We start from the raw sequence: 13,590 nt of genomic DNA, 5'->3' as shown, positions 1-13,590 counted from the left end.
AAACATCAACGATGAGAGAGAATCATTGATTGGCTGCCTCCTGTATGCCCCGCACTGGGGATTAAGTCGCAACCCGGGCATTGAATGATGATCTCTTGATTCATAGGTCCAGGCTCAACCACTGAGCCACACCGGCCAGACCAAACACGTTATTTTACCTGATAGATCTGCCCGTACATAGATACATTGCTTGCATCTTCACAAGTCATGCAATTCCTTAACAGGAGAAATTATTCCATTATTTGTTATTTCAAGTATCTATTAATGTGTAACATATTTCACTGAGTTCTGTAAAAGTACTGACTAAACTCTAATTGACCCTACTGATAAAATGGTCACTATGTAAATGTACAATATTGTAATCTTGCTGATGATGTTTTAAAATCGTTTGCAGGATGAGAGCTCAATAGAAAGTGACGAATTTGATATGAGCGATTCCACGCGGATGTCGGCTGTGAACTCTGATCTCAGCTCCAATCTTGAGGAGAGAGTGCAGAGTCCCCAGGCTCTTCAAGGCCAGCAAGATGGTAAGCCCTTTAAATTGAACAACACATACCCACGCAAAAAGCAACAACAACAACGGAGTCAGAATGTATTAAAGCAACTGCCTCTTACTCTTGTGTCAACTCATCTGTTTCTGAGGGGACTTTTCTGTGTCCTCAGGTTGTATTATCCAGTTTATTATTTTGGGGTTCAAGTACCTTCCTCAAAACTGGGGAGTTAGACTGATTTCGAAACAGATGTTAGTTGTAAAAGTCCAAGCTTGCCCATGTTCTGCTCCCTGAACTACTCTGGGTTTCTAGCTGTGGTTTCTCAGGCCATCATTCTTCTGACTAAATTAAGAGTTTAAACATGATCATATGGTTAATTTGGATTTTTCATTTCACTAAAGACAAGGTGGTAACTGAGAATGGTTGACATAAAAAAGATGATTTTACTGGAGTGATTTTGCTGGGTAAGACGATTTTTGCTGGGAAATTGAGCTCCTTTACTCAGCTGTACAGGGAAGAAGGATCATGATGTCTTTTTTTAAAAAATTATCGTGATTGTTGAAAGCATTACAGATGTCCCACTTTTTCCCCATGGACCCCTTCCCCATAGTGATCCCTTATTTTCCTTGGCCCATTGAAGATTCCTGAATCACCCCCTTGTTCTTGACAGAAAGAAAGCTGGATATGCAGAGAAAGTAGACTTGGTAGTTAAGACACTTAAGGTCAAATATTCAGAGATCTTTAAAAACTATCTTTGTAGATTTTTGTCTTTGTAAGTTTGAAGTTATACATGTAAGTAAATGTATTACTTGGGTAATTATGGATAAAATTAAGAGTTATAAGTAGAAGGAAACTGGCCAATTTTACTCAACATCGGTTTTTTATTCTTGTAATGAGTTTACATGAATTTTCTGTGACCGTATAATTTTGTGCCTACATCTGTAGATGGGAAATAAAAATATTTCCTTGCACCAGACCGGTGTGGCTCAGTGGTTGAGCATTGACCTACGAACCAGGAGGTCACGGTTTGATTCCCGATCAGGGCACATGCCAAGGTTGCGGGCTCCATCCCCAGTGTGGGGCGCGCAGGAGGCAGCCGATCAGTGGTTCTCATCATTGATGTTTCTATTTCCCTCGCCCTCTCCTTTTCTCTTTGAAATCAATTAAAAAAGAAAAGAAAAGAAACACTGGTTACAAAATATGTGTTGCTGAATTTCTAGCTGCTATTAGCGTAGTGCTCGTATTGTCAAGGTTTAAGAAAGCTCTAGTTTTAAGCATGTGAAACATCCAACAATAGGCAGGGAGTTTCTCTTTCCCACTACAGATGAGTTTAAAAGATGCAGATGTGTGTTGGCATAAGTTAGGAGTGCACTGATCATGCTTTTAAAATTGCATCTCATTCGCCACAGAGTAGTAGGAGGGACACATCTATATGGGAACTTTCTAAGAATGAAGCTCTGGTTTAGATATGAACTATTTCTTTTCTTCTAATATATGTAGACTTGTTCAGAGTTGGATTTTGAATGGGAATTACATTTCACTGGGATAATAGAATAACTGAAAAATATACATGTATTTCTCGCTATTAATAATTGTTCATGTATTTTATGTGTTTATACTATTATCTGGTTTAGGCTATAACTTTGGAGAATTTAAATAACAAGAAAATGTCATGGTGTAAATTCATGGTTTTCTCGATTGGAACTGCCAGTTGTGGATCTTTCCTAGGGACAGAGGGTGTGATTTAAACCTACACTGATTTTAATAAAACGTAGTGGAATACCTTCCAGTATTACGTGCTCTGCGGAGAGCGCCCTTTCTCATCATATGTGCATGTGTGCCTCAGGGATAAACACATATCTAATTGTTTCTTCTCCAACCTAAGCTAAGCCTTTCCTTATAGTTTAAATGCCTTTTCCTCGTACTCCTCATGGAGTTTTCTCTTGAAATCATCTCTTCTTTCTCCTGCATCACAGGTTTTCCATGATCATATAAACATGGTATAATGAACATCCTCTTTAGAAAGCCCTGCGGATCCCATTTTGTCCTTCCATTCGTTGCATTTCTCGGCACCTCCCCATAGCACTTCACAGTGAAACGCATTGAAAGAGGGGCCTCAGCATCTCCGCTTCCTCGCCTCTACTTTTTTTTTGGGGGGGGGGGGTTGGCGGGGGGCTCATCTCATTTAGACTCATCCTCGCCCGTCTGCTTTACTTGCTTTTGTGAATATCACCACAGTCTCCGTGTTGCCTGATTCATTGGTCAGACCTATTCCTCATCTTCAACACTGACTTTAAAGGAAAACACACCCTTTGCTTCCTGGTGGGCCTCTCCCGTGCTCACCTCTGTGCGTTCCTTCCCACATCCTAATCTCGGAATGCTGGGGTGCTCTAGGGCACAGCTCCTCTCTCCTCCACACCACTCTCCAGATAATCACATGGAGCCCTGTGGCTTTCAATCTCTCCATGCCCTGATAGCTTTCCTGACCTCAAGATTATCTTCCCTATCTATTACCCAAATCCGAACATTTTCAGAGGACTTGTCACTGTGTGAAACCATATTATTTTTACCTATTAGCTGTTTTTATTCTAAAATGCAAATACCATATTAATGAATATATCTTATGCTTTTGATTTCCCTTTAGTTTCTTCATTTGAGATAGTTCTTCAGTGATGCATTATTTACATGATTCTAAGATAACTTTCCACCATAATCATGATTTGTGATGTCAGTTTTACGTATTTTCGGTGCTTTCTTTCTTTTCTCCTTTCCCCTGACAGGTGCACCCTCAGTGACAAACTACTGTGTCATTCCTTATTTTTCCCTCTACTTAAACACACAGGCACATAGACATATGTACATACTCAGAAGATTTTGTCATCATTATTTTATAGAGAGAGGTTCACATAACTTGCACTATTGCTCATGTAATATTATCTTTCTCTTAGAGTTTTCTGCATGCTAAAGTATGTATATATAACGGTGAGCAAACACAAAAACAAAACAAAAAATAAGACATCGTCCCTACCGTTAAGTAACATACTATCTAAAGGAATAAAAATATACATGGTGACATTCACTTTTGATTAGATTTCATCTAACCAATGTGAGGAAATTCCTGCTTACCCAAAACAAGAATTCTTAGAAGTAAAACTTTGAGTTTATGCCCCTTTCTCAAATCAGAGTGGAGAATCTGGGTGCTAGGTCTAAATAGGGACTGAACAACATTAAATTGTAAAAGTTAAATAAGGGAGTTCTATTTTTTAACACTACATAATTAATTTGTTATTTTAAAGAAATTGAAATATCATCTTGTGATTTTAAAGAATCCTTCCTAGTCATTATAACACAGGTAGTTAGAACAATGTCTTTATTGGATACCATATAAAATGCAGAGTAAAAAACATTTTTTTTCCAGTTTTCACCTTCCTATGGTTATAAAGATTTGCAGTCTATTTAATATCAAGGGAAAGAACGAATATAAAATAGACATCATATTAGAGATATAAGACTTCATAACATAAGCTTCATAATGACACATGGGTCAGCAAAAATAGGTTTACAGCTGTATGTGAAACAGTTTATTCTTGTTTATTACTTATTACTTACTGTATTCTCATACAAGCAACTAGAAACCTCCCTTTGCCCAACCCTGTATGTTGCCTGTATGCAGGGGCCTGGGAGGAAAAGAAGGGGAATGTCTTGCTAGCAGGCTAGATAACCAGGTAAAGAACAGAAAGACAGACTGGAATGAAACATTTAGAGAAGAATGCTTCAAGATTGATGCATAATACTTAGCGAATGCTGCTTATTTTAAGTTTATAGTGCTTCCTTTACTCAATAAAAACAGAAACTCAAAAAAGTGCACAGAAAAGGCAGAGGGAGTATTTTAAAACGTTAAGTAAACTATGTTAAGCTATTTAAAAGGTTCTCTGGAGACGTAAAATAATGCCTTGAGGTTAAACTCTCTTAAAGGTTGTGTAGTCGCTTGCTTTGCTTATAAACGCGTGAGCGAGGTGCTCCCAGCCCTGTGGGATGAAGGGGCCGACTGTGAAAGCGGCTCCCCTGCGTGCGGGGCTGCGCGTCACTTCGCGGAATTCCCAAGAGCAGTCCAAGGATCAAGTGCTTACAGGTGCTCTGTACTCACAGGTTCAACAGGTTGGAAGTGTGCTTGTTCTTCCACTTATTTCAATGTATTGTAAGTAGAAATGTTGCCACTTAAGCATTTGTCTTTAAATCCCAGGTCCTAGAAATTTGTGGGAGCACGGGGAAGGTAAAAAAAGTATTCTTATTCTTAATCGATTATTGTTTTTTAATTCTTTATTGTTTAATGTATTACATACTGTATAGTATTACACATGTCTCCTTTTTTCCCCATTGACCTTCCCCTGGCCACCCCAACCCCTAACATATGCCCTCACCCCCCTAGTGTCTGTGTCCAAACGGGCCAGATCCGGCCCGCGGGCCGTATTTTGCCCACGGCTGGGTTATGCTCATATGCATGCATACAAGTTCTTTGGTTGATCTCTTACCCCCCACCTCCACCCTCCCCTGCCTTCCCTCTAAAGTTTGACAGTCTGTTTGATGCTTCTATGTCTATAGCTCTATTTTTGTTCATCAGTTTAAGTTGTTCGTTATATATCACAAATGAGTGAGATCATGTGATAGTTATCTTTTTCCCACTGGCTTATTTCGCTTAGCATAATGCTCTCCAGGTCCATCCATGCTGTTGCAAATGGTAAGAATTTCTTCTTTTATACAGCAGCATAGTATTCCACTGTGTAGATGTACCACAGATTTTTAATCCACTCATATGTGGATGGGCAGTTAGGCTGTTTCCAAGTCTCAACTATGGTGAATTGTGCTGCTATGAACATAGGGATGCATATATCCTTTCTGATTGGTGTTTTTGGTTCCTTGGGATATAGTCCTAGAAGTCCTAAACCTGGGATTATTGGGTCAAATGGGAGTTCCATTTTTAACTTTTTGAGGAAGCTCCATACTATTTTCCACACCAGCTGCATTCCCATCACCAGGGTTCGAGGGTTCCCAGTTCTCCACATCCTTTCCAATACTTGTTATTTCTTGTCTTGTTGATAATAGCCATTCTGACAGGTGTGAGATGCTGTGCAGAAGCTTTTTATTTTGATGTAGTCCCATTTGTTTATTTTCTCCTTAGTTTCCATTGACCTAGGAACTGTTTCAGTAAAGATATGTCTGAGATATTGCTGCCTATAGATTCTTCTAAGATTTTCATGGTTTCCCATCTTACGTTTAAGTTTTTTATCCATTTTGAGTTTATTTTTGTGTATGGTGTAAGTTGGTGGTCTAGTTTCATTTTTTTTTGCATGCACCTGTCCAATTTTCCCAACACCATTTATTGAAGAGACTGTCGTGACTCCATTGTATGCTCTTGCCTCCTTTGTCAAATATTAATTGAGCATAATGGCTAGTTAGCCAAAATGGAGACAGATTGCCCCACTCAGAGAAATGACTCTAAAAAGTACTTTATTTGGAGTCTTGAGTATACTTAGGCAAGGAAAAGTGGTGAGAGGCCCAACATTTCATTACTCATTCAACAATTACTATTGAACTCTACAGTGAACCACACAATGAGGTTACGGGGGGAGGGTCATGAATGTGGACATATTAAGTTGAACAAGACAAAATTGTCACGCTCTCAAGTAACTTAACGTGCTGCAACATGAAGAATGTGAAAGCAAAATGTTTTTGAAATTGGGAAATATTTCTGTTTCAGAACAATGGCACATGCACTGGTATGTCCTGTATACCTTAACTTGTGCACTTGTAAAACAACTGTAGTCTTCTTTGGAGTGGGAAAAGAAGGAAGTAAAAATAGTGATTGAGATGTGAGATGAAATAAGTGGGGAAAGAGATGTGGTGGTGGGAGTTTCACTTTTTCTTCTGTCCTAATTTAGATTCTATGCTGAGCACAGACTCCTACCTTGGGAACTTAACACACACACACAGACACACACAGACACACACACACACAGACACACACATAGAGACACACACACAGACACACACACAGAGACACACAGAGACACACACACAGACACACACACACAGACACACACACACAGACACACACACACACACACACACACAGACACACGCAAACACACCAACACACACAGTGCCACAGAGACACACACACAGACACACGGAGACACATACACACCGACACACACAGACACACACAGACACACACAGTCACACACAGAGACAGACACACACACACAGAGACACACACAGACACACAGACAGAGAGACACACAGACACACACAGACACACACAGAGACACATACAGACACACACAGACACACACAGAGACACACACAGACACACACAGACACACACACACAGAGACACACAGACACGCACATATAGACACACAGACACACACACACACAGACACAGACACACAGACATACACACACAGATTTAAGGGACCCATCTCAGATGGGATGACTGATAGTCATGTGGGAAAAGCATGGAGCCAGTGTTCCAGACCATTCTTTTGAAGACATTCCTCATATTTCTAATTGACAGTTTTGGAGGGCCAAGATGGCAGCTGTCTACAGGGTATTGAGTCATGTAGGTATAGTTCATGCTCAAATGCTAATTTGGCCAGTGTTACCTTCTGCATTACCTGAGTGAGGATTAATATGCATGTTTATATGGGTTTCAGGTAATACTGTTTTCTTAGTTATGACAATTGCCATGTACTGTAGTTCTTGAATGCTTTTAAAAATACCCTTCTAATATATTTTACATTTTGTTTGCAGTCTTATCTGATTATTGTACACATGGGATTTAATTTATGAACATACACACCACCATATAATACTCTTTTACTGCTCCTTCTATATGCAAATAAAATTTTAGTAAAAGTATGTTTGTGACTAAAATTACATCTAATTTAGCTGAATAGGATACGTTCAAGTATTTATTAAAGCATATAAACCAGCAATAAAAGCAACTATTCACCATTTAATTTAGTTGGAAAATCTAATAAAACATGTTTTTAATAAAAATGATGTAAAACAGTATACTTAATAGGAAATTAAATCTAGTGGTTAATTTTTTATGATGGTGAGTTTTAATTAGAAACACTATTAAAATTTTTTTAGGCTGAACACCAAATTTCCTACTGAGGTTATACTTTCTTATCTAAGACATTTTCTTTGTTCTACAACTTTCTTTTCCTTTAATGGTTTCTAATTGCATAGGAAATTTTGCATAAAGCAAAATGACTAAAATAATGTGGTTTTTGTTTTTTCATAAACTTAATTTATGCAAAAACAAAAAATTGCATCTGTTTTTAACAGTGTTATTGTTCTCAGTTTTTAAGTTGCATGTCCTTCTGGTTTTAAAATACTTAAAAATAATAGCATGCTGCTCCTTTTTCTTAATTCCAGTTGTTCTAATGCCAGATTGAGAAATAATTTGCATAATAAATTAATTGAATTAATTATTCTGAGTTGAGGTAGATGCACTGATGAAACTTTTAGAAAGCTTTATTTTCATGGAACTTATTCTATAAATAATTATACATCAGAATTTGCAAAAATATAAAGTATCTTTATAAGTATTATAATAATTAGAAGGAAAGTTACTATGAATTAGAGGAAATTTTGATTGCTAGATTCTTTTGTAATATTGTGTACACTATTTGTGTGTGTATTCAATCATTTGAAAGGGTTAAGTAGTAATTCTCTGTTTCCAAAAGTAGAATAAATAGCGACTTAGCTTACATATAAATCATAGGTATTGAAAAAAGGTGAAGTTTTGGATTTATTTAAAATGCTTTTGTGGGGATTCGCCTAGGTTCCAGGCTTAGAGAATCTGGTCTGGTCGGTGAAGGGTGTCAGATTAATTGCGAGTCTTTCTTCTGGGCTGGTTCTTGCTTTTGAGGTATTGCTCTGTGGTGTGACATTATCCTCATGATAGCGCTCGCTGGTCCAGGAATGACTGCATGGATTTAATGTTCAGTGTTTCAGCACCTCCAGGAAATACCAAAATTCTATCAGAACCAAGTAGCAGACACTAGATCCTTTGATCCTTGAATATGAAATTCTGTCAGTTTGGTAATAAATAAGATTAAGCATCGATATGAGAGATGTTAGGAAATGTCTTTTGAGCATTTAGTCCCAAATAAAAAAATTTTTTATTGGCTTTTAGAGAGGAAAGGAGAGGAAGAGAAACTTCGATGTGAGAGGGAAACATGGATTGGCTGCCCCCTTCCTATGGCCGGTGGAGACCACAACCAGGTCATGTGCCCTGATGGGGGGTTAATGAACCCACAACCTTTTGGTGCGTGTGGACAACGCCCAACCAACTACGCCACACTGGTCAGGGCCAAATAAATTTTAAACCTAGAAATTCACATATCCAGCTGCATTATAGAATCAGAACCACTCCCATTTTCCCAATTTGAACATCTCAGCCACCAGTTTGTTTGTTTCAGGTCACCTGGCTGGCCTTTGTGAACTCCCACTGTGAAGTCAACACCGTGCTGTGTTTCTTTACAACTTTGTTGTTGCGAGAGCTGGCAGCGAGTTTAAGAAAAGCACAGCGTTAGCCTTTAGGCAACAGAATTTCAATGTTGGATGGGGCTTTGAAGCTGGTGTTGGGTTAGAGATAAATCAGCTGCAAAATGGGTCTACATTGACCATAAAAATTTTTATTTGCCAAGTTTTCTTTTATCAACTATTTCATGGTAGGTTGATTAAAAAAAAAAAAAAAAGACCTGTCAGAGGGTATTAAAGAAAGCAGTTGGAAGGATTTTTATTGTAAACTGGAGGCCTGGGGCACGATATTCGTGCAAGAATAGGCCTTCACAGCCGTGGCTGCCTGGGCCCTCACAGCCCTGGCTTTGTCCGGAATGTCGTCTGGTTGTTCCTCTGTTCCGCTGTTTGGTCAATTTGCATATTACACTTTTATTATCATAGATTCCGAGTTTAATAATTTTGTTTTCGGTCTCACTTCTTCATCCGCCTGGGAGCGCCTTGGGGGCAGGAAGTAGTAGCCCTTGGCATTCTTGCACACTGCTTCTGAAGCCACACAGTGTTTGAGGTAGTAAAATACAGCTTTTGAATTGAAATAGTGTTTTGGACTCTCTTCCCCACCTGCTTGCTTCTGTGGTGAAAGTGCACTCAGTATTTCTTTTCTTGCCAGACATTAGATAGGTAGGGGTGTCCTTGCCCATGAAGGGATATGCTGTCCTTTTCCCATTTCACTTTGGAGTCCCTGCAGCCTGTGTGTCTCCCTTGTCTATCTCCCAGAGCCACTCAGGAGCAATGAGACCAAGTCTCAATGAGAAGTCGTATGAGATTCTGAAGTAAATGCATTAAGAAGGCAGCAGGAGGACACTTCACTTTAAATCTTGAGCCCTGGTTTCCTATCCCGGCTCTGCCATGACTAGCTTTGCAGCCTTATTTAAGAGCTAGAGGCCTGGCGCATGGATTCGTGCACCAGCGGGTCCCTTGGCCTGGCCTGTGGGGATCGGGCTGAAACCAGCTCACCAACATCCCCTGAAGGGTCCCAGATTGCGAGAGGGCGCAGGCTAGGCTGAGGGCCCCCACTGGTGCATGAATCCATGCACCTGACCTCTAGTATGTATATAAGATCTTTGGTTAATTTCTCCCCACCCTTCCCACTCCCCCCCCCCTCCCTCTGAGATTCATCAGTCTGTTCCATGTTTCCATGCCTGTGCATTGAGCGTCTTCCCCCTGGTGGTCAGTGTGCGTCATAGCTATCGGTCAAATGGTCGAACAGTAGAACTGTAGCTTAGGCTTTTATATGTATAGATTATTAACATCTTTAAGCAACCATTTCTACATCTGTGAGTCAGAAGCCCAGCTAAGCCTCTGAGGTTCATTCCAGCTCCAGTTGCTTGGAGTACTCACCTTCTCAGGACGCCCTTTCTCATCTACAGCATTTTCCGTTGTCTTTGTCTTGACAAAACACGTTCCTTTGAAAAGGAAAATGGGCCGGGCTGGCATGGCTCAGGGGTTGAGCGTCGACCTTTGAACCAGGAGGTCACAGTTCTATTCCCCGTCAGGGCACGTGCCTGGGTTGTGGGTTCGATTCCCCGTGTGGGGCATGCAGGGGCAGCCAATCAATGGTTCTCTCTTATCATTGATGTTTCTATCTCTCTCCTTCTCCCCTCCTCTTTGAAATCAGTAGAAATATATTTTAAAAAACAGAAAGTGAAATGGGACGCCATAATTTCCTACAGGTCTCTCAATTGTTTTACGTGTTTTTAATGATGGAGACACCCCTCCCCCCCATCTCCCAGCCAGCTCTTCCCATCTGTAAAGAGCCACTTCGCTTCCAAGGTGCGCATCTGAGGAGTGCTTAGAAAGCGGGGTGTTCCTGACAGAGCGGACTCCCCAGTCTTCCCCCAGGCTTGACTGCAGGAATCATCCCGAGTCATCCTCTGCCATGTTTTTGCCGCCAATCTTCCATTCCTTTGGTAAGAAACTGTGGTCAACCCAAAGGCATGTGGCTACAGCTAAAATGTAAAATGAGCACTTCCCCCTCTCTTCTTTTTGAACATAATAAGAACAGTTCTCCTTTATTCTTTCCTGAGTGTATGTGTGTACATATGTGTGCACATATATATGCATGTGTGGGTATGTGAGTATGTGGGGGGGAAGAGAGTATTTTTTTTAAAAAAATGATTATTTTCCTTCAAGTGCTTTTCATAAAATGTATCCTGAGATTCTTAGATACTGGCAGGTTTCTTAGACTTCCTTCAATAGCAACATCCTTAAAGCTTTGGCATATCATTCATCAGCTCGTCTCTCATTATGGAGATTTATTCACTAACATATTGTTGTAACAGTATCTTGGAGAACAGATTCTACCATCGTAGAATAAAAAAATAGTGCTCATCACTGTTTACCTCTCTCTTTGTTCAAATCCATGCTAAAGTAATCAAGAAATATCAACTCAGCATGACATGGGAATAGCACCGTGAGCACTGGTCCAGCGTTCCCCCCTGCTCTCAGTGAGGACACGCTGGCTCTCCCGTGCCCACCAGCAGCATCAGCAGTCGCTTAGAATGTCATGTGCAGAATTCTGTTTTAGAATTGGTGAGCACGTCTACATCCTCATCTAGAGCCAGCCATCTAAAATCAAATTCTTTTAGGATACTTCCAACCCAAAGCGAGGCTAGGTGACGATGATTGCTTACTGTAGGTCAGGAACTGTCCCAGGAATTACCTTTTCAGGTTTTCACAATAATCCTATGAAGTAGGACTATTTCTATGGTATAGATGAGGACACTGAGGCTAAGCAACTGGCGTGGCATCACCCAACTGCTGAGTGGTACCAACAGGATTGGGGCACGGGCATCTGGGTCTGGAGCTATGTCTGTACAGAGGAGTTGCTCAGTTGCCACAGCCCACCCCTGCACCCTTGCATTTGTTATGCTTTGTAGCTATGCTTCCTCACACACCTTATTTCATGTCATCCACGTCCAGCCTCCCATCACGTTCATATTTCCTACACAGAGATTTAATATTCTGGCTAATATTTTAGAATCCCCATGCTTTCTGCACTGTCTGTCATAGCTACTTATAGATGTCCTGCCATACTTGCCTCTTCTCATGCACATCTCTCTCTGTGTCTGCATTGTCATGAAGGAATGATTGTTTCTTGCCATTGAAATCTGTTGGTTTCATCTAGCTTTCTAACACAGGAGTAGCATATTTAAATTCTGTTTATTTCAATAACGTCTCTGGACAATCATTACCCTATGTTTAAAATTCATATTTCCTTTTATCTGTTAAATGTGTAATTGACTTTTGACAATTTCTTTCATTTCCCCGCTTCTTTCCCTGCATGGAAAGGACAAGAGGGAATTGCGATTGACCTCCTGTACTGCATTAATTATTTTGAGTCATCTCATTTTATTTTACCGGGCTTTACTCTAAATAATAAGACAGCTTTGGGAGAAGGAAATAAAACAAAACACTTTTTATTTATAACTATCCACTCACAACAATACCGATTTATCTAATTTTATAAGCTTTTTGCTTTTGGATAACATTTCAGCTTTCTCTATGTGAAATAACAATAAAGGTTATACCCGTTTTTATAAATATAAAGGGCATTATTTTTTTTTCATAAAGCATTCAGACGAATGGGCTATTTTGAAATAACAATTATTTAAGTCACATGCCTTAAAATAGCATACTATATATGATAATGGTAGTCATGTTAATCTTGTAAAAACATCTTAAAATACTAGTAATGGGTGCTTAATGTGGAAATTACCCAGATTCAGTAAATGTATATAATAATGGGAAAATCAGCCCTACTCAAATGTGAGCAAATCTTCAAAATGAAAGAGAACATCAAACTTCAAAAGAAAATTCTAATATTATAAATTGAAATTACTTACATTTGTGAAAAGAACAAAACTAGACCAATAAAGTTTATTAAATGCTTGCAAGATGTTGTAGCTTTGAGAACCTATATTTGGTGAATTGAGGGGTGAGTCGTAGAACCAGTTAGCAGCTGGCATGTTCTTTGTGTAATGGTTATGAATGTTTGCATGTTTTAACAGGCCTGATCAGCTAGTCTGTAAATAGACCAGCTTCTGCGTTAGCGTCTATAGATAAGAGCCTACTCCTACTTAAAAAGTAGACTACCACATATTATTCTGTGTAACACAATTTTATAAATGACTTTCAGATTAACAGGTATTTTGACTTTCTTTTGAAAAGAATTTCTTACCCTATTGAGGTGATGTTATGGTAACTATCGTATAGTTTAATAATCAAAGTTGTCTTTGGAGTCACATATTATTCTCATTTCAAAGTTAAATGCTGTCTTTTGTTTTCTGTCTTTTAAATCATGCTGTTTTTTTGCTACTAAAATGTTTTAACTTGTTCAGCAAGTGGTTCCAATGCTTTCACTTGCTAAGCAAAGCAGATTCCAAACTGTTGCTGGAGCTGACCGTCAGCAAGGACATGACACAATGGACGGCTGTGGGCCAGGGTCACAGAACCGACATTTAGATCCCAGCTCTGTGACATGATCTGTGTAACCTGCTGCCTG

The 13,590-nt window shown here is 39.6% G+C and overlaps 1 protein-coding gene across 2 annotated transcripts in view; it reads left to right on the top strand.

The window, feature by feature from the left end:
• NOL4 (nucleolar protein 4) overlaps positions 1–13,590 on the top strand; it is a 233,177-nt gene that overhangs the window by 85,622 nt on the left and 133,965 nt on the right. For both annotated transcript variants that reach the window (XM_006766379.2, XM_006766378.2), the window contains exon 5: positions 395–527. In XM_006766379.2, coding sequence (XP_006766442.1) covers positions 395–527 — 133 coding nt within the window. The remainder of the gene's footprint in view (positions 1–394; positions 528–13,590) is intronic.

The sequence above is a fragment of the Myotis davidii genome, unplaced genomic scaffold, assembly GCF_000327345.1.
Source record: "Myotis davidii unplaced genomic scaffold, ASM32734v1 scaffold520, whole genome shotgun sequence".
In the NCBI taxonomy this organism is placed as follows: domain Eukaryota; kingdom Metazoa; phylum Chordata; class Mammalia; order Chiroptera; family Vespertilionidae; genus Myotis; species Myotis davidii.
Note: the sequence above shows the minus strand (reverse complement) of the source record. Positions and strands in the feature narration are given on the sequence as shown.